Genomic DNA, 21,233 nt, shown 5'->3' with positions numbered 1-21,233 from the left:
CTGTCATTTCCAATACTGGTGGATCCCAAAATGACCCATTTTAGTTGCACAAAACAAACCCAAATGCCTCGTTCAGAACAAAGGCACTGTTGGAAGGCTCTCCTGCTTTCCAGGGCTTGTTTTTTCCCATTGCCTCTGGAATGTGACTGTTGGAATTCTCCTGCGTTCAGCAGATCACTTTCTGTCAAAGGCATGTGGAGCTTCACCTCCCTGAGTGTGCCTTTGCCCCCCAGCCCCCATCAGGACTGCATTTGATGTTTTTTTCCTTTCTCCTTGGTTGTAGGGGTTTTATGGAGAACGGTTTGGGGAAGATGTGCTGGAAGTGATCAAGGACTCAAACCCTGTGGACAAATGTAAACTTGATCCCAACAAGGTAAGGACACAAGTGCAGCTGTGGAGGTAGAACAGGTCCTGAATGGCTGAAAATGCAGTGGGACAAATTCTCCCCTGAATTTCACCACGTGGGCAACAAAATCCACGTACTGAGCATCTTGTGGCTGTGTGGGAGGAGAGTTTGGGAAAAGCATTCCAGCAAGGGGTGCAGAATTGGCCATTCCCTTCCCTGCCCTGGTAGTGATGGGAAGGTGGGAAGTGAAAGGACAGAGGCTGTGCTGGCCTTGCTCTGCTGGGTGCAAGGAAGGAGGAGCTGTGCCATTCCCTGGCTTTTGTGCAGCTGCAGCATTTTGTCACCTTTGTGCCACATCCTTTAAGAGTAGCAGAAAGAGCAGGAGCAGGCCTGGGAAACAGTGGCTCAGGGCAGGGCAAGGAAGGGTTTAGATTGGATATTGAGAAGAAATTCACTGTGAGGTGATCAGGCCCTGGCACAGGGTGCCCAGAGAAGCTGTGGCTGCTCCTGGATCCCTGGAAGTGTCCAAGGCCAGGCTGGAGCAGCCTGGTTTAGGGGAAGGTGTCCCTGCCTGTGGTACAGGTGGGCTGGATGGGCTTTAAGCTGCCTTCCACACAAACCATTGCATGATTCCATGATGTGAAAGGCATGAGAAGGGAAGGACAGCGAGCTGTGCTTTACCCACCCCGCAAACTGGCGGCAGCACCTCGGTCCCTCCACTGTGAGCGGGGTTTTTGAAAGCAAAACCCAGCCCTAGTTTGTGCCGTGGTGTTGGGAGGACACAGCTCCAGCTGGGCCAGTTCAGCTGAGGAGCACATTCCCTGCTGGCCCTGCAGGCCTACATCCAGATCACCTACGTGGAGCCCTACTTCGACACGTACGAGATGAAGGACAGGATCACCTACTTCGACAAGAACTACAACCTGCGGCGCTTCATGTACTGCACGCCCTTCACGCTGGACGGCCGCGCCCACGGCGACCTGCACGAGCAGTTCAAGCGCAAGACCATCCTCACCACCTCCCACGCCTTCCCCTACATCAAAACCAGGATCAACGTCATCCACAAAGAGGAGGTGAGGCCGGAGCTGGGCGGGAAACGGTGCCTGGCACAGCGGGAGGCTCCTTCCGCTCCAGTTCCACCTTGCCCAAGGAGCTCCTAGGGACTTCTCCCCGTTGCCATTCAACCCAAACTAAGCCCAGACTGGTTTGGGGACGTGGCTGCGCCACCGCCTCCAGACCTGGCGCATGCTGGGGCCCTTGGAGAGCTCTGCAGGCCGGGCTGGATTGGTGTTGGAGCAGCCTGGTCTGGGAAAGGTGTCCTGCCCATGGTGGCGGTGGAATGGGATGAACTTTAAGAGCCCTTCCCACCCAACCATTCCACGATTCTGTGATAATGGAGGTTTGGGCAGGATCAGATGTGGTCACTGGGGACACAAGTGCCGCTCAGAAACATCTCAGACAGCTCTGGGGTGCCCAGAAACACATCTAAAAATCACACCTTTTATTGATCACACTGAACCAACATGATGCATTTCTGAGGTCCTGTTGGTATCCTCCACCCCTTAGTGGTGTCACCCTGTGGAAATTTTTTTTTTTCCTTAAGGTTGGGATTAAATGTGTGAGATGGTATTTTTTGTTTGGGTTCAGATGTTTTTTAGTTTTTAATTTATATTATAGTTTTATAATTGTTTATAAATTGTTTATAATCGTTTATTATAGTTTTGTAAATACTATAAATTTATAGTATTTTAATAAATTAAAAATGGAGTTGTATTTTTAATATGTTTTTTTAAGGCTAAATGGTTTAATTAGTGAATGATATTTAAATTATTTTTATTTTTAATTTAATAAATTATTTGTAGTTTATAATGTGGATTTTTTATTTAATTATATAATTAAATTTATGAAGAAGAAGGTGAGGAAGAAGGATTAGTTTTTGTTTTAAATTTTTTATTTTGTTTTAAATATATTATTATATTTTAAATTTTTAAATTCTAACTTTTTTATTATGTGATATTATATACTTCTATTTAAATTATATATTTATAATCCTAGTTTTATTATTTAATTTTGGAAGCTTTTTTATGGTTTTAGGTCAAATGCAGTGTTCTCTTGGGGGTTAGTGTCTGTCAGCACAGAAAGTCTAAAATTCTCAGTAACCAGGGTTCCAACACCACCCCACTGTGGTCTGGGTGTTCCTGAAGGTCTGTGCCTGGTTGCCAAGCTCAGCCATAACAAAAATCCTGTTCTGGCCTCTTGCTTAGATCATTTTGACCCCCATCGAAGTCGCCATCGAGGACATGCAGAAGAAAACCCAGGAACTGGCTTTTGCCACCCACCAAGACCCTGCAGACCCCAAGATGCTGCAGATGGTGCTGCAGGGATCAGTAGGTACCACAGTGAATCAGGTGAGGATCGGTTCCCAGCTGGACTCGGGGAGTGCACAGCCTTGGGCCTTGTTTCTCTGTTCCCTTGGAATTTTTCCCCTGTTCATTCTGTGGGGTGTGTTTAAGGTCACTTAAGGATAGGTCTAGGCCAGCTGTGATTTTGCTGTTTGAGTAAGAGTCTTGAAAATGTGGAAAGAAAGTGGGAAGAAACATCCCTCCCTCAGTTACTGCTCCTTCCTGGCACTTGCAGTTGTTTCTGCTTGCTCCTCTTCCCTAAACTTTGCCTTTGTTAGCCAGGCTCTGCAGGATTGTGTCCTGCTGTGGATTTTCAACAAAATGGAAAGCAGTGGAGAAAAACTGAGGAAAAGCTGAAGGAGCCCGAGTAAAGCATAGTGCGCAAGCTGGAAAAAAATCAGCTGGAGTTCTGAGTGCTGGGTTGAGTTTGTGGTGCTGGCAAACACTCCCTGGCTTCCATCTGCATTGTTTAAACTTTGCCTCAGTTGTGAGTTGAGCAAACTTTGTCAGGAGTCCTTATAAAGGAAAACAAATGGAGAATCTGTGCAGTTTCTCACACTGTTTTCCAAAAGCAGAGTTTTAAATAAAACAAAGCAAGGCCTAAAGGAGACTCAGTTGTCACTGAGGTTGGTGATTTACACCAGATTTGCCCGCTGCAGCTCTTCGGGATGCTTTGTGTAAGGAAATGTTGTGTTTTGTGGATGTTTTCTGTGTGGCTGAACTTTCTCCAGTGATTGGATATGACAGACAGTTTCCAGAAGCTCACTGTGCCTCTTCTTCTCCTAAAGGGACCATTAGAAGTTGCACAAGTTTTCTTGTCTGAAATCCCCAACGATCCAAAGCTCTTCAGACACCACAACAAACTCCGCCTCTGCTTCAAGGACTTCACCAAAAGGTATGGAAAGGGTCCCCAGGGCACCTGCCAGGGGCAGTGGCTGCTGCCACCCCAGGCAGGGACACGTGCAGTGACCCAGGGATGTCCTGGTGTCCCTCCACCTGCCCAGGTTCCATGTGCAGCTCATTCCTTACCTGCCCAGTCCTTCCCTGTTGGTGCTGCTGCTCTCTGGCTTCATGGCCCTTGCTGTTTAGCAGGAAGGAATTGATCCCAGCTCAGTTGTGAAGTGTCCCAGAAATCACAACAGGCCAGAGCTCCCAGCCTGGCAGGGTCAGGAGGTACTGCTGGAGAGGCCAGGAGATGAAATTTCTTTCTGAAGTGAATTTCTCCAAGCAGAGTGGAGGGAAGCTGGCACAATTCCCTGGAGAAATGTGCTGGCTGTTCTACTTTCCTTGAGTCATGCAAACTGCAGGCTCAGTCCAGCATCTTTTACAGCATCAAGAAATTTAAAAAACCACCAAAATAATTGAAATGAAAATGCTGTGAGCAAATAGATCCAGTGGAAGCATAGTTTTCCCTTGTGAAATAAATGGCTTTGCTGATACAGTTGTTCTCCTACTCTTTATTTCAATTACATCTTTGCAAGCAGAAGAGTTCTTGATGAACATCCCAGGCTGCTATTTATTAATCTTTCCTGATTCTATCCATCTTTAAGTCCTCTGAGACTGGAAGTGGCTCTGTGGAAATGAGTTTTCATTTCACTTCAGAGAGGATAGATGTAACTGGAGGGTAAATGACAATAAAAAAAGGAGTTGTCACTCTGGAAGTGGGAGATGTGACACCCTCTCCTTGCCCCCTGGACACCAGGTGGTTCAGCTGAGCCCTGATCACCAAAAGACAAGACAAAGGATATTCCCTGTGATCCCAGAGGGACAGAGTGGCTGTTTTTGTACTACTGGATGAACAAACCTGCAGCCAGGGCTCTTTCTGCATGCCCAGCTCTCACAGGGTTTGTGTTGCAGGTGTGAGGATGCCCTGAGGAAGAACAAGAGCCTGATCGGGCCGGACCAGAAGGAATATCAGCGGGAGCTGGAGCGCAACTACCACCGGCTCAAGGAGGCTCTGCAGCCCCTGATCAACAGGAAGATCCCACAGCTCTACAAGGCAGTGCTGCCTGTCACGTGCCACAGGTGCATATTTGGGGTTCCTCTTGGGGCACAGGGTGTGAAACTGAGGGCTCTGAACTTCCCGGGATCCTGTGCCATCTGTTTGTTTTCCATCCTGGCTCTCCTGGCTGAGCCTGTCCCTTTTCCCTTCTGTCCCTCCTGAGAGCACATTCCCTTCCCAGCAGCTGTGGTAGGTGGTGTTTGCAACATTCCTTCTGTTCCTCAGCTAGGACAGTTGGGTTTTTTTGTTTGTTTCCATCCTGCATCCCATTCTTTTTAGATGCAAAAGCACCCTCAGCATGGCAGGACTTTATTCCCAATGAAACTGGGATCAGGTGCTCCAGGGCGGGTGAAATTGTTGGTGCTGGAAGACCAGGAAGCTGGAGATCGGGTTTGTGTGAGACAGGACATAAAAATCCCTGTGGGAATCACAGGATCACAGACGGGTTTGGGTTGGAAAGATCTTAAACACCCTCCAGTCCCACCCCCTGCCATGGGCACCTTGTGCCAGAGCAGGGTGCTTCAGCTGGTCTGGGAAAATTCCAGGTTTGGGGTGACCAAAACCTCCATGTGCAGGTCATGGATGAGCAGGGGGATTTGGGGTACAGTCTCTTTCCAGCCAGGCTGTGGCTCCCAGAACAGGGCCAGGAATGGTTCCCAGCAGGAATCTGTGACCCCTGTGAAGTTCCCTGGCAGCAGGGCAAGGCTGGATGTTCCTGGAGATGAACTCAGGGGTTTCTGGCTGGGAGTGCTGCAGGAAGGTCCCTTCCCTCCCTGCCCAGCTTTGGGATGCTGGAGCTCTCCCCACCTCTGTGTCCCAGCTGTTCCCTGGCAAATTTTCCTGGCTGGCATGGTAGGAGTAGCAGAGCTTCCCTCCCTGCCCAGCCAGGAACCCTACAAATGCTTTTGGTGTGGTAATTATTATCTGATCTTCCTGTGTAGGGAGCCTAATACAGGTATGACATAAAATACCCTGAAAATTGTAGAATATCCTGAGTTGGAAGGATCCCACAAGGATCACTGAGTCCAACTCCCAAGTATTCCTGGCAAATTCCACTTCAGGGATGTGTTTGAAAGGTTTAAATAAGTTTTCAGTTGTGCAGGTGCTTGTGCTGCTTCTGTGTGTACACAGGAATTAAACTTTCTGTCAGTGTTCTGGATGATCCCAGATACAAACCCAAAGCCAATTCCTTGGAAAAACAACGAGTTTTAATGCCAGTGGACTTAATTTTTGTTGTAACCAGCTCTTGGAAATACTGGAAATCAATTCAGAGTCATTCATCTGGTGAGGCTTCTTATTTCACCATGGAAAATCTGAGCTCATCATTGTATTTTCTCTCCCTCAGAGACTCCTTCAGCAGGATGAGCCTTCGCAAAATGGAAATCTAAACGAGTTAAAAACCAAAATAAAAAAAAAAGCACTTAAAAAATTAAGGTTTTGAAAAGAAAAAGAGCCTTGTTATCAGCGCTGGGAATCAAAGAAGTTTTATTGTGAAATAAAACTTGGACTTCATCCTGGACATCCCACACACCTCTTCCTCCATCAAAGTGTTCAGTGGCCAAAAAAATCATTCTGAATTGTCAAATGTAGACTTCTCAATGTTTGAAAAGAAAAAAAAAAACAACCATCATGGCAGTGGTATCCAGAGTATTGGTGATGAGCTGTAAACTTACCTGTTTTTTAAGGCATTTTTATGACTCAAAGGTACACTAAACGCATTTACCTTTATTTATAGCATTACCTAATGTTAAATTTATTTTACTTTTAGTTCCTATATTTAATTTATATTAGGACCATACGCAAATGCATTTTGGAAGTTTTTAATGTAGTGATGATGCTGATGGTTATTTTGATGGTACTATTAAATATGTGAATGTTTACACTTTAATTCCCTGTGCATTGGACTTCAGGGCTCAGCATCCTTGGGGAAAAGGTTCAGAGCAAGGTAAGTCATGGTAACATTAATTAACCAAGTGCTGATTTTTTATTATCCCTGTTCTTTTGCTGCAAACAAAAAAATAATTCCACCTGTAGCCAGCAGCAGATGGAGGCACAGCTTGGTACCTCTTCGCCTCCTTCAGTCCATCAGGGGAAGTTTCAGCTTCACTTCTGTGTGTTCATGGACATCTCCAGCAGCTGGGAGGTCCCAGCATCTCCTCACCCCTGGAATTAGCAGGGTCCGTGGAACTAAACTCATTTTGTGTCCGTTTTTTAATTTAAAGCCTAATTTCACAGGGCAAAAGAACCTAAAATGGTGCCACGGTTTAAAAGGGTGCAAAGCTTTCTTTGCATTGCTGTTTATGTGAAGAAAGATGTGTTTTACAGCAGATATTTTGGGGTCTGATACTGCACTTTGAGGAAACATCAGATTTGGAGCTGAGTCCACAACTCCTAAATCTTGTCCTTACTGTTTTTCCTCTCTGTGGTGAACAAAGTCCCCTGGAAGAGGTGGTGTGTGATTAAACACATTTATTCTCTCTCCATAAATACCTAAATATGCATAAAAACCCAGATCTACACACAAAACCTGAATTTGATAAACATACTATTAATATATGTATAAAAAATAGAAGGAAAATGGGTTTATACATGAAGTGCCCCCTTCTGCAGCAGCACTGAAGGTCTAGGGTGGGAAGGGTCTTTTTTTTCCCCCTTCCTGCTACTTATTTAAGGTTATTGGAGACTTCTCCCACGCTCTGTTATCCCAACAGCTGCACAGTGGTGGTGTTATGTGTGCCAGGCTCTGCAAGGATCCCTGGAACAGAATAATCCTGAATTGGTTCTGTGTCACAGGGCAGAACACGGGAGCACCTGCATGGAGTTCCCTGCAGAAGGAAAATTCTAAACTTTTCATGGATATTCCAAGGCTCTTGCAAAGCCCAGGGGTGCTGACAAGGCCTTGGAGGTGCTACAGGGCAGGGACTCTCAGAATGGAAAATATTAAGGAAGGAGGGAAGGGCTTTGGAAGAGATTTACAGGAAGAGGCATTAAAAATATTTACACAGTGCAAACAAATCCCAGGAGCCATGAAAGGATGAAACTTTTAATGTACAGCGGTCCTGCTCCAGGACAGGAGTTACAAGCAACAAGTTCAGGGGAGTGGCAAGTGGTGCTTGAGTGAATATCCCAAAAATCCACCCCCAATCCCTCTCCCTGTGCCAGAGGAGGGGTTTTCATTCAGCATCTTCCAGCTGAGGCTGTTTTCTCTTCAGCTGCCACAAAGAATCGCCTTCCAAGCTGTGCTGGGATGATGGAAGGCAGCTGGGTCTTCCTGACATCCGATTTTGGTGTAAATAATGGTATTTTGTTTCCTTGGAACATTCCTGATGCTGAAGTTGAATGAAAAAGATAAAGTCTTGCGCCAGGTGGGGAAAAATAAACTTTCATTTGCAGGCTGAAATTCAGCAAAGCCTAAAAAATTGCATTCTGTAATGGGATTGAGCTGCCCTTGCAAGGTAAGATCACTGATATTTTTGTAATCTAGCCTTTCCTTGGTTTAGACTCTGGAATTATTTATTATTGCGGTGCCATGCTTTGGAAAAGGGAAAGTGTATTTTGTCATTGGAGATTTCTTATGCTGCGAAATCAAGGCCTGTACCACAATCAGAGGTCAAACCTAACATGGAAAATGCACTAAAAGCCATTTTACTGACTTACCTCCATGTTTATACAACATTATAATAAAAGAGAGTAAAAATTAAGTATTGCAGAATTAACTAGGCAGAGGTTTTTAGGAATTTTCTTGTAAACCAATTAATTTGTAGTGGAAAAAGGTGAATTATATCCAGGGCATTCTCACAGCCTGCAGTAACACTTCATGTCATTCCATCCATCCTGGGACAGACTGAACAATCCCCCTTTTTTGAGTCATATTTGTTTAGATTTTAATTACTAGTTTATAGGAGTCACTTTCAGTTCTCTGACAGACAATTTGGGATTTTCATCTCTAGTATTTAGTGCAAATGGTTTTGGTTTTGCAATGTTTTTCCTTAATCACACAACTGTAGTCAAAAGTACCTTCAAATTAGGAGGTACTGTTCAAGAACCAGCTAAAAACCACAGAATGTATTCTAAAAGCACTTTAATTCTTTTCCATAACTTCCCAGCCTTTTTGTAACTGTTCCCAAAGCCCTTTCCCTTTCTGCTTTCCCCTTTCCAAACACAACAGGCTGATCTGCTCGTCTCAGATGCTGATCATAACTTTTTTATTTCTTATGTACATTCTTAACAAAGCATCAAACCCAAATGCTCTCTTTCCCCCCCACGTTTCAGTGAGCTCCAGGTACAAATTAACTTCAGTTAGAAGGTCACCACTAAGTTCCCAACCACCCCAAACAGAGATGCAGATTCGAGGGCTTCACTCTTCAAAGTACAAAATTATTTTAATTACACTACACTCTGCCCCTGGTTTGTAGTATTAATCACACCTATTTACAATTTGCTCATTAACAACTATGCAGCAAGATGCAAATTAGACCAATCAAACACTTCCATGAATTCAGTTCCCTCCAATGCTCTGGACAATGTTCCCAGATTCTTTTCCTTGTGCTTCAAGTTGCAAGGAGCAGGAGAATAAACCACGTCCATTACCTAAAGACTAAATATGAAGTGTTACTTCCCAAGTTACAAAAATACACAACTTCTGATGAAATTTGCTAGTTAATATACATTTACTCCAGGGTATGAATACAAATAACTTTTATTAAAAAAAAAAAAAGGCGGGGGGAGGGGAGAAAGGGTAAAAAAAAAAAGAAAAAAAAAGCTAATAATACAACAGGCATGTCTGAGACCTAGAGCTGCATTAAAACCACTACTGGGTGCTGTAGGCATTGTTTAGAATCTATACAAACTGGTATTTCTAAAAGGTCAGAGCACTACTCTCCAGCAGAAAAGTTACGGTGCGAGTCAAGTCCTATGTCATGTTTTGTTAATTCAAGTCGAGCCACTTGACACCAAAGAAAAAAAAAAGACCAGAAAGATGAAGAATCAGTAGCTTCAAAAAACAAACAGCTGTTGTTTCCAGGTAGTTTGGATGCAAATCAGAGCCAGAGGTGTATGCAAATCCCAAATATTTACAGTCCGAGTACAGCATCACTCTACAATTTTCTTATAAAACAGTAGGTAAGGAGTCGATGTAGATGACGATGTTGGAGAAAGAGAATTCAGAAAGTCCTTTTCCTCTGTGACCTTCACTTCGGAATCGTCGAAGAGCAGCCACTTCCCCTCGTACTCCTTGAGGCTCTGGAGCACGTAGAGAGCTTTGTTCTCCAGTCCCTGTGCTCCCAGCCCCAGGGGCTCGCCCTGCTCGGCCCTGGGCTCGGCGCTGGGCTCGCTGCGGGGCTCAGGAGCCACGCTCAGGAGCTTCTCGGGGTTGGGCTGTTTGCTGGCACACAGCTCACAGTCAGCCTTGCTCTTCTGCCCCCCGAGCAGCCCCACGGCCTCCATGTTCTTCTTGCTGAGCACCTTGCCTGGCGGCGCAGCGCCGTTGAGCCTGAAGGAGACCTCGCCGTCGTCGTAGTCCTCGGCCACGGCCCGCGCCTCCTCCTCGGTCAGCGGCTCCGGCTTGAGCGCGGCATAGCCCGGCTCCGGGAGGAAGTTGCCCCTGTCCAGCTCCAGGCTCTGCAGGTCTGTGACCTTCACCGAGGCCGTGTAGTGGCCGCTGCTGATGGTGATGCCGCTGTGCATGACCACGGCGAAGAGCCCGTAGGTGTCGTTGGTGGGCCGCGTGCTCCACTCCTCCAGGGACAGCCTGAGGGGCGTCAGCAGCGGCGTGTTGATCTTGGACAGGCCCCCGTAGCAGTCAAACCTGGCAAGGGACACAGAGCTTACACCTCGTGCCACAGCACCTCCCAGAAACCACTCCAGGTGGCCCAGAGGTGCAGCCAGAGCCTTTCTCCTCAAAGATGCAGACGATGGGAACTGCTCCCTGCTGCCCTGGCTCAGCACCAGCACCCCCAGTCAGGAAAGGCATTTTATGACTGTAATCTTAAATCTTACAGCCCAGAAACTAAATTTTAACATTTCTGAGATCCCCTTTTTCTTAAGTATCAGCTGAAGATAATTTTTAAATTATGATGATAAAGGTTCAGCTGATTGTTATCACTCCTGCTACTATTTCTGCACAAACACCCCCTTCTCTCTCTCACCATCCTCTTCAAAAACAAACCAAAAACCTCTTCAACAGCCAAGGCTGAACCAAGCAGGGTTGGGTTTGTTTTTTCTCCTCCTGAAAGAGTCATTTACTATATAAAGCATTACTTATTTTACTTTCAAGTAGCTTTAATATCACTCAGAGATTGTGACTAATTTTCCTCAGCTCCCCTCAGTGCACTGTAGCTGTGCCAGTGGTGCTCACCTGGGATTCTTCACTAGCTGTCCTATGGTATTCTAATTTTTCAAACAATTCTGTAGCTAATTTACTTTGGAAAAGCCTCTGGTATTCCAGAAATATTCAGTATTTTGTTCACAGCACACAAATTAACCAGGAGGGGAAAAAGTCCTTTCATTATAAGGATATTCTACAGAGTTTGAAGAGAAAGTCAGTGTTGGGATTTCATTGTGCACCAGCCTCCTTGAATGATTCTGCTCTTGATGACTTACACATTGCATCAGCCCAGATCAATTAAACCCTTTATTTAACAATAGGTTGTGATGTCCTAATAAATTCCAGGGATGACTCAGTCTTACTCAACTGTGAGGGTGTTGTAGGGAAAAATACTGGGGAGTACAGACAAGCCCTGTAATACGGAGGTTTCCAAGAACTCATGCTCTTATCATAGGAAAAAATAACTTAAATCCAAGGAAACTGCAGCCATGGCATATCTGCAGTTATGATTATTGTTTTCCTGGATTTAATTTTGGTTCTGCTTCACTCCTGTTCAGAGCCATGAACCCTGAGACACAGAAATAAACACAGTGACACACACACACACACACAGATCCTCAGTCACTCCAGTTCACTGAAACCTCACTTCACCATATACATTTCACTCCACCAAAAAGAACACACAAGAGCACAGAATCAGAAATAATAAATCTTCTGAATATCCCTATTATCAGCAGCCAGAAATAGAGATATTCAGAAGAGAGTCAAGAAACACAGAACTGCTGGCTGAAACCCTGGATTACAAATCCAGTTCCACTCAAGCACACTGGGACAATCGTATTGACAGAAAACAGGAAAAAGCAGGCTCTACCTTTCTTCTCAATGACATCCAGCATCAGAAAGATTTGGAGAGGAGGAAATAAGAGAGGAAATCTTTTCCTATTAGCTTTTTGTTCTTCTTAATGATAAGAATCTGAAGACAGAAAAATTGCATGCCAAGTACTCTGCCTGCTCTGACTGATGCACTTCAAACACAGCAAACCTGATTTCTGCAGCCACATCTTTCGTGACCATAAATTAGTGAAATTTTACCAACTGCACTGAATTTCATGAGACAAAAAGCTGATTTTCTCACAGATTGTTAAATTTCTATAGTGGAAATGCTTAATTACATGTTACCAGTTAACAAATTCCTTCTTCACAGCCTGCTCACACATGGCCTGGCATTTTTCCCCACACAACAATTGCCAAAGAGAATGACTCCTCCCCAGGCAAGGAGATTTTCAAACTGGCTGCTTTATTTTTAAAGAAAACACTTTGCAGAGCAGCGTCTAGAGAAGATTAATAAAATCCCTATTAACTGCAAATATTTACAGTACCCTTCGTTTCTCATTTATTTATAACTCAGTCACCAGAGAACTCAGTAGAGCAAAACTGAGCAGACCAGATTCCCAAATTTTTGTGGGAGCTAACAGTTGTCTGAAGATTCTTATCTTAAAAAAATTACGTTTAAAGCCAGTAGAAGAGTTTGTTACTACTTTTAGCAATGATAGAATTTTGCCCAAAACAAAACATCCAACCCCAAAATCAAGAAACTCTTCAGCTTCATCACAGGTTTCTATGTCAGGTTTTCCACTCTTCCTTAATCTCTGACTGGTAGCCCTTGGCAGAAAATTTATGGAATGACTGAGAGGACACATGAGGAAAACCACAAGAGACTGGATTCACTCTGACCTGGAAATGGGTCTGAGTGTTTTGGAGCAAGGACCTGAAGCTGGCCAGGACAGAAGAGGTGAGTGAGGCAGGAGAGGATTGGTTAACTGCACGTCCTTCCTCATGGAAACAGGAAAATAGGAAATACAGGAGCAAATGGAAGATAATTTTCATGTTTCCCACTCAACTGTGATGATTTTTAAGTCTGCAGCTGTAAGTCAGTATATACAAATCAGTATTTAAGTAAATACTGTGGAGATCAATGAAAAGACAATTTTGTATGTTATGACTCTGGACTTGCATGGAAAGACACTGCAGAGACAGAGGAGATTTCCTTTCTGCTTTGCCAGAAACCTGGATATTCCTGTACAGTGCTGTGGGGCTGGATTTTTGTTTCCTCTCATCCCAAAGAAAATCCCTAAATTCTTAACTATTAAAAAAACCCAAAAAACACTCCCACAAACTTCTTTCAAAACATAAGGATTGTTACCATTACAATACCAAACTGATTAACTGGTAATTGAATATCAATGAATGCTGATACTACTGTGTTTTTGAAGTAATTGGTTTTTTTCCTTTTAATACTAGCTCTTTAAAATGTTTATCTGATTATTACTTTTTCCCCCCCAAAATATCAGTGTTCACATTCAGGTAAAGACCAAAGTCTGCTTAAAGGAATTGGTTAATTCTGGGGTAATGAGTGTTGGCTCTTTAAAGTGTGTTAACTCCTGATTAAATTTTTTCCCCATTCTCATTCATCTTTTTAGTACTCATATTCAGGCAGAGACAACATCAGACCATAAAATGCAGATTTGTTCTCATTACTTGTTCTGGTAAAGCACTTAAAGCTGCCTCTGAACTCAGTTTATTTACTTAAAACTTAAATATCCCCTTAAATAAAGGGATATTTAAAGTAAATAAAGTTTTAAGAAATACCAGGTTGTTCTAAGAGTACAGCTAAAATTTTTCTTAAGGAGTCTCCCAAAAGTCAATTTTTCTGGAATGTAATTTCCACCACTACCTGGAACAACACAGAGCCTTTATGGTAATGGGGGCTTCATCCCAGCAATTTAATTCCAATCTGGGAATCTTTTGGAAACATTCCAAAGCATTTCCAGCTCTTGGGGTAAGATTTCCCTTGCTGCAGGACCCTGTTTGGTAAGACAGGCAATGCATACTCACTCCAAGCCACTGGCAGCAAAGCACTTCAAGTGAATTGTGATCACTTCGGGCATTTTATCGAACAAAAGGCTGCGCTCGGCTTCCGTGTAGTGGTGGCAGTTCTCACAGAAATACTTGTCCTCTCCCACAATCCTCTCCACTGAGGCAAACTGGGAAATTGCCCATTTCAGAGTCTTCATTTCTGTTTTTGGCTCTGGAGAAACTAGAAAAGAAAATCACTGTATTCATCGATATGCCAATATTTGCATTTCCAACGCGTCCTGCCAGAAGAGCAACAAAACAAAATATGTCAAGTTCAGACCACTCCAAACCTGCAACACTGCAAAGAACACTCGGTATGTGTGACATATGTGGTGTATTCCAATCTCTGGAGCATTTCAGGAAGGGATGAAAACATCACTTAATGGCTATCGTTACTCAAAATTAGGGTTTTTCTGCAGCTTGTTTCAGATCACACAATTTTGTTGCCATGTCTGGAAATGGAGAGCTTGTAGGAGACCAGCATTTCACTTATTAAGGCAAACCCCCAAAATAACCAGAAAGTTCCCTCTCGCTTCTTGCGTTTTGCCTCCCCTGCCACCCTCACACTGCTGACAGGATCGCCGCTGTCGGCAGCGCTTCACAGATGAACATCACCCCGCACATTTTCCTTTGAATCCTTAACAAAATGGGGCGCAAAAGCAGGAAAAGCTGCTCCAAATTAAGTCAGTGGCAACTAAAATTAATTCCCTTAAAATTCTCATTTCAGGATGTGGGTTTGGCACACTTCCTTTTGAAAATAGCTAAAAAACTGCATATAGATCAATAAAATTTGTGAAAGAGACCACATGACTAACATTTACAAGCATAATACGAATGTTATTAAAATAACAACAATCTAAAATACTACATCTTTTTTAGAGTAACTAAGAAAAAAAAAGCTGGACTTGTGTTTCTTTTATTTCTAAGAACAAATGTAAGTATTTCTTATAAGAAGAAGAAAAGTAGCAAAATTCCTTATCCAAAAGAAAAAAGAAGACTCAAATCAAAGGAAATACCTATTCATAAGCAGGAAAACAGGTGCCTAAGTGACAGATTGTAGGTAGTCCATGCTATGTGTTAAGATCTGGAACAATTTGAATATTATCTGGATCTGCCAACATTATCAGCACCGTGTTTCCAAAGTCTAAAGTTAATCAGGATAGGAGATAACAGCCTCTAATTTTAGCCAGCACAAACAGGAGCCGTGTTCCTTCCTAACTGCAGCACTGTCCTTCCCCACGGCTGGCTGAGGCAGGAACACATCTCAAACCCTTTTGTTTTGGAGGGAATTACTTACTTTCAGAACTCTCTTCACTTTTAGAAAGTTCATCTTCTTGCACTGGGACGCTGATGTCCTGAAAATCCTCCCTCCTTTCCGTGAAGCACTCACACTCCAAGCACCTCGTCCTCAGCACTAACTGGCCCTGGAAGAGTTTCTCCACCAGCTCGAAGACAGCCAGCTCTGTACCTGGAGAGAGTACATGGCACATCCCTGAGCAAGGGCCACTTCATTCCAGAGACCCTTCAGAACCTGCTTATCCTCAGGAAATCACTGTCACAGCCATGGCCTTTTAGGGAGCTCAGATAGGAATTAAAAAGCAAAATAAATCACGAGCAGTTTTCATGGTATCACCTGCTTGTAAGCAAATAAGGATCCTCTGTCTCTTGGGCCTCAAACTTTAATTTCTGCTCTAAGATTGGGCCCTTGTTTTGTACTTGAAGAGTGACAGTGTCACGTTCTGGAATATTTGGTTGTCATCAATGCTCTGACTCCTTAGCATGGACTGCTGGCCTCCTCAAGGAGCACCACACTGTGGGTTTGCCTCGTTTCTGTTCATTCTCAGTCATCTCCTCCTTCCTAAATTTATTGGCCAGTTTTGGGCAAATCTGCAGAAGAAATGCACAACTCAAAAAACTCTTCATTCCTTCAATTTTTTTTTAAAAATTGGTGGGTAGAAAGTTCCAAAGTAGTAAGTACTGGATTCATACGGAGGCCCTTCCCTCAACATGTATCTTGTTTCACTGACATAAACAAAATCCAGACCTGCCAGCCAATTAGCATTTCTAATTGGTATCTATTAGATCTAAATAGATTAGATCTTTAATACATCCTGAGTCCTTCCTGGTTCTTGGGAAGGTTGGGAATATGGAAAGATTAAGGAACTGGAAGGGAAAAAGAGGATACTGTTTGTAAAACCATAGCTAGTGGGGCTTGGTTCTGTTTGCTCCTGCCAGAAATATCCCTTTACATCTTGAATCCACTTGCTCTTTCTATGGATGACAAAAATTAGTGGTAAATACAAACCTGGTAATATTCAGCCTTTTTTATACATATTGTACAATAATTACAGAATGTTAAAAGAAATGCCTCGAGATCTAAGCTAAACAGGTCAAGTTCTAAAAGAAAAAAAAACTACAAACACATACATATAAAAATAAATTCTCTTTCCTAAAAATCATCTTCAATTCCTGAAAAAATCTAATTTTGTGTTTAGAGCTCTGCAGGCTGTGCAGTCTGAAGGCTGACTTCCCACGCATTGTACTTTCTTAATCCTACTAATTTTAAGCCCATCCACTTGTGCACCAACCTTCCTTTTTTGGTTCTTTTTCAGTTCCTTTTCCATGACGGCTTTCCACGGGAGACGCTGGTTCATGATATTCTTCTTTACTGTCACCATTTTCACACTTGACAGCTGACTCTTCAAACTCACAGTCATATTCTTTCCCTGGCTCTTTGGATCCCAGGTTTGTAGTTAACTTTCCTAGGCTGTAAAATTTGGACAGAATACTGGGCTGTTTGCAGGAAGATTTTAACCAGTTTAACCTAAGGCGCGACTTTTTCTGCGTGGGCTTGGCGCTCTCGCTGTCCCCGGAACACTTGGCAATGGCATCCATTTGGTTTTCCGTCTTTTCTCCCGTGGCTTTCCTCTTGGACCTGGTTTGTCTTTGATTTTCTTCTGCTGCAATTTGCTCCTTTGATACTTTGGATTTTTTCTTGGCGTTGCCGCCCTCGGCGTCGCTTTTCCTTTTCCCGTTTGCCTTGAGCAGCTTCTCCTTGGCCGCGTCTCCGCCGTGGCTGCCCAGGGTGGGATCCTCCTCCTCAGCAGGGCTGACAGACCCATTGCTCTCAGAGTTTTGGTTGGCTTTTTCCTCCAGTTTCGCTGCAGGCTCTTCCACAGGCAGTTTGTTCAGCTCTTCCTTCTTCAGCAGCTGGCAGGTTTCCTGGATGTTCCCCAGGATACACTGCAGGACCTCCTGGGCATCGTGCTGCAGGTACCCTTCGTACATGGGGTTCAGCTCTCTGTGCAAAGAAGGAGCAAAGAATGAGGGTTTGGTATCCTTTGCTAACCGGGGACCGTGATTTGAGACTGAAATCAGGGATTTAGAAGTCATGGAGGATCTTCTCCAGGCAGAGAGAGGAGTCCTCTCTGTCAGAGAGCTGCGGGAAGGTTCTGCCTTAAGGATTTACACACACCCAGCAGTGCAGCTCCTCAGCTGCAAGGGAATCCTTCCCATCCCTGGAAGTGTCCCTACCCATGGCAGGGGTGGAACTGGACAAGTTTTAAGGTCCCTTCCAACCCAAACCTCTCTGTAATTTAACAACACTTCTGTACCTAAGCACTGTTTTAAACCCCTTCTGCATTACAGTCTTACAAAACTCAAATTTATTTTCAAATTTCCAATGGCGACAATAAGCACCTAAATCTTGCTGCCTATAAGGCCATCAAAAAATGAAGGTTCAATTTAAGGCCATCTACCTTGCACCAGCCTCTAAAGCTGGGCAACGGAACAGCCTGGAAACGTCAGGACAGAATTCTGCCAGCATTGAAGGGGATTTGTACCTGAGGGTGTTCAGCAGTCTCCGGGGCTGAGTGGCCAATTCATCCGTGTATTTCTCTGGGTTTAGGAGAAAACTGGCTTGAAGCTGCTCAACTGAAAGGATCAAGGAGTGCAAACTGCAGATGAGCTCGTAACTTGCCAAGGGATCTTCTTTACAGCTTCCCTGCAATAACAATGTAAAAGGAGTAAGAACACTTGCCACAGTTACATTGCTCACAAATTACCATGTTTCTCTCCTCCCCTCCCTTGGTTTTCTATATTTGGCTGAATTTTTTGTCTGCTATGGGAGGCAGGTGGGTTTCAAATACAGTATTTTGGTTTTTTTTTTTTTCCAAGTAGGAGACAAACGTAAAAGCCCAATTAGCCATTAGTTTAAAATCCCAAACCATCCTTGTCCAAACTCCCATTTCCATCAGCTCCAGTATCATAATTATCTTTGTGCCAGAAGCATGGTCAGGTATCTTCCTCAAGTTTCTTCTGTTAGAATTTAAAACTTCTGCTAAAGTTCAAAACCACTCGAACACATCTTCACCTTAAATAACAGTGTAGAAAACAATGCTGAAAAGCTTCTTAAGAACAGAAATCAGTTAAATTTTCCCTACATTGAGGACAGCCTAGCCTGCAAGGTTACAAATAAAGAACACGTGGGGATTTGTTACCTTTTCTGCCTTTTGCTCTCCTTCATCCTTTGAAGATTCTCTCTTCTTTGAAATAATGTTATATAAATGTTTTACTCCAGTTTTAAAACCAGGACAAAAATATAATACCTGAAAGCAACAGTTGAAAACACGAGAATAACTGGAGTAAGAAGTTATTCCACACATAAATGCACTTTTATAATCCACACAGCTCTGCACCTCCCCAGGCACACAAAGATCCAGGATTTTTCACAGCAGGGAGGAGCCCTGAGTATGGAAACTGAAGAATTTCCCAATCAGGACAACCACAGGGCACACATTTCCTGCAGCAGCATCTTTGTTTCCCTGCTGTAATGAGATGCCCTTTACACTGCACCCAGAATAAACTGATTTCACCCATTTGTGCCCGACCAAAATCTCCCTTCTGGAGCCCCCCTGGACACGGCCTCACCTGCAGGACACTGTTCAGGTAGCAGGTGTTGCCCAGGTTGTTCAAGCCCACAAAAGGCAACATGTTGTCTTTTTTCTCACAGCTGACAAGGGAGGGGGGCTGCGCTGCAGGAACCACCTGGTCACTGGGAAACAGAGAAATGGGGTAAGAGGAAAAAAAAAAAAACCCTCCTGCATCTCTCCTCACCTCAGAGAATTCAGCACTGACACGTGCAGGTCTAAACCCTGCCAAAGTGTGTCTGAATTCACGCTGACTCCTCTGCAACCCCCCCAAAACCACACAGGAGGAAAATGTGCTCCAAGTTCCAACACATCAAATAGCAGGAGACTGATTTAATGGATCAAAAAAATTTCGTATTTAAATAATTTTGTATTTTTTTTCTTCATTCGTAAGGCAGAAAAAATGTTGCCTAGAATGTATTTTTACATTGTACCCTGCTCCAGTCACATCACTTCATTTCTGGATGCAAAGCCAAAGCATAAAACCAGAAAAAAAATCTAGAAAAAGAAACCAATAAACCTGACACACTATACACTGATTATCATTATTACTGATCACTGCTTAAAGTGATTGATACACTGTAATGACGCAACAGAACCAAATTTTAAAGTCTCCAACTATTTCTAACTGACCATAATTTTCTTTTTCCCACTTAAATCCCCTCACCAGCAATGAAATGGTTTTGTTTGGGGCCTCAAAAGCCTCAATGAATGACAGTGAACCCCACAATGAAAGATCCTACATATTCTCATTAAAGCCCCCCTTGCAGAAATTAAATTTTAATATAAGTAGTTCAATGACACAATAACTACTTATATTAACTTGAAGCAAAGCAAGTTTTTCGACTGATCCCAAAGTTTGTACCAACTGAGCGCCAAAAGAAAAAACCCAAAAATTTGCTCAAAAGAGGAAATTGCAGCAGAAGAAAAGTTTCCTTAAAGGAGTTATTAGAAGTTGGTCACACTGATTAAACAGATTTTTAGAACTAACTTCACCAAGCGATCCCAAAGTTTGTGCCCACTAAACATCCCCGGTGCGGCAAAGCCGCTTCCCTTAAAACAGAAACTGTCTCCAGCAATTCGCTGCTCGGTTTGCTGAAGCCGCCCCGGCTGCCGCTTTAACGGAGGCGCTCGTTCATCCCGGGGAAGCGCTCGCTAATGGATTTCGCGCGTGCTGCAGCGCGCTGTTGGTGCGGGAGGACGAAAGCGAAAGGAGCGGGGGCGGCTGGAGCAGCCCCGGCCCCGGCCCCGGCCCCGGCCCCGGCCCGCCGCAGCATCGCCGCACAAACTTCTCCCGCGCGGCACTCACATCTCGGCAACGCGCAACTCCGCGCCCTTCGGCTCATTTTCCTGCGCCTCGACGAAATCCAGCACTCGCTTCGCCTCCTTCTTCTGAAAGAGCTTCAGCGACAGCCTGTTCTTCTTGGAGGGGCTGGCCCTGGCGCTGTCGCCGGGCAGGACGCCGGGCATGGTTCCTGCGGGGCGCGGCCGGGGCGCTCACACCTGGCGCGCACACACACACACACGCGCACACCAGGCGCCATTTACTCCCCGAGGGGGCCGAGCGCGGACCCGCCGCCCCCCGCCCCGGGCTCGGGCCGCCCCCCCGCGCCCCCCGCATGTTCCCCGCGGCCGGCGGGGCCCGAGGCCGCGGTGCGGCCGCTCCCCCTCACTCACCGCTACATGCCGGCCCCGCTCCCGCGCGCCGTTGCCATGGAGACCGCGGGGACACCGTCGGCCAACTTGGCGCGTTTTTTTCCGCGCGCCGACGAGGACCCCCCCCCCCCCCCCCGCCCCGCGCGCCCCGCCTCACGCCGCAGCCCCCCCCCCACCCCCCGCCCCGCCGGCGGCCGCCCCGCGAGAACGCCGGAAAACCGAGCGCGCCGCCGCGGCGGGCCGGCGGCCGAAAGCCATGCCGAGCGGCGGCGGGGCGGCGGCCGGCTGCCGGCGGACAGACCGGCGGAGGCCGGGCGCCGCCGCGGCGCCGCCACCGGCCCCGCGAGGCCGCCGCCGCCGCATCAGGCAGCGCGGCGGGCAGCCCGCTGTGGGTCCTGCCTGGGCGCGCGCGGGCGCTGGTAACGGCCCGGCCAAAGGGCTCGGGTTCGGGCCGTACCATTTGCGTGGGGAGAGCCCTCTAACACCCCCCACCCGCCGGCGGGAGGTGGATTGCTCCCGCTGTGACCACGCCCTCTTTGCGGCCCGGCCAATCAGAGGCGGCGGCCCCGTTTCCCGCCCCGCCGCTCTGAGGGCCCGGCCCGCAGTGGCCGCGGGCGGCGGCGCGGAGCGGAGCGGAGGGGAGCGCTCCCGCGCTTTT

General features: G+C 45.5%; 2 protein-coding genes across 20 annotated transcripts in view; one reads left to right on the top strand and one right to left on the bottom strand.

Moving 5' to 3' along the window:
* Window positions 1–6,638, top strand: part of DOCK7 (dedicator of cytokinesis 7) — a 96,195-nt gene extending 89,557 nt beyond the window's left edge. For 15 of the 16 annotated variants that reach the window (XM_068198947.1, XM_068198946.1, XM_068198942.1 and 12 more), the window contains 6 exons: window positions 284–373; window positions 1,183–1,419; window positions 2,611–2,754; window positions 3,537–3,643; window positions 4,606–4,773; window positions 6,096–6,638. In XM_068198947.1, coding sequence (XP_068055048.1) covers window positions 284–373; window positions 1,183–1,419; window positions 2,611–2,754; window positions 3,537–3,643; window positions 4,606–4,773; window positions 6,096–6,138 — 789 coding nt within the window. In that variant the 3' untranslated portion in view covers window positions 6,139–6,638. Of the gene's footprint in view, window positions 1–283; window positions 374–1,182; window positions 1,420–2,610; window positions 2,755–3,536; window positions 3,644–4,605; window positions 4,774–6,095 lie in introns of those variants that run through there. The other variant, XR_011001843.1, reaches the window with a different exon arrangement.
* Window positions 6,639–8,933: 2,295 nt separating this feature from the next.
* Window positions 8,934–20,727, bottom strand: USP1 (ubiquitin specific peptidase 1). Of its 4 annotated transcripts, none has more exons than XM_068198926.1 (9): window positions 20,597–20,727; window positions 20,229–20,422; window positions 18,921–19,044; window positions 18,491–18,598; window positions 17,834–17,994; window positions 16,580–17,292; window positions 15,289–15,459; window positions 13,971–14,172; window positions 8,934–10,556 (listed from the first exon to the last, which is right to left on the bottom strand). In XM_068198926.1, the coding sequence occupies exons 2-9, from the start codon at window positions 20,387–20,389 to the stop codon at window positions 9,842–9,844; spliced, it is 2,355 nt and encodes a 784-aa protein (XP_068055027.1). In that variant the 5' UTR covers window positions 20,390–20,422; window positions 20,597–20,727; the 3' UTR covers window positions 8,934–9,841. The 4 variants fall into 4 exon arrangements, with proteins under 4 accessions (XP_068055027.1, XP_068055028.1, XP_068055030.1 ...); XM_068198927.1 differs by having other exon boundaries at window positions 20,229–20,394; window positions 20,597–20,716; XM_068198929.1 differs by lacking the exon at window positions 20,229–20,422 and having other exon boundaries at window positions 20,597–20,714.
* Window positions 20,728–21,233: the final 506 nt, after the last annotated feature.

This window comes from Anomalospiza imberbis, chromosome 9 (genome assembly GCF_031753505.1).
Source record: "Anomalospiza imberbis isolate Cuckoo-Finch-1a 21T00152 chromosome 9, ASM3175350v1, whole genome shotgun sequence".
NCBI classification, from domain to species: Eukaryota; Metazoa; Chordata; class Aves; order Passeriformes; family Viduidae; genus Anomalospiza; species Anomalospiza imberbis.
This window is presented reverse-complemented; position numbering and strand designations above follow the sequence as displayed.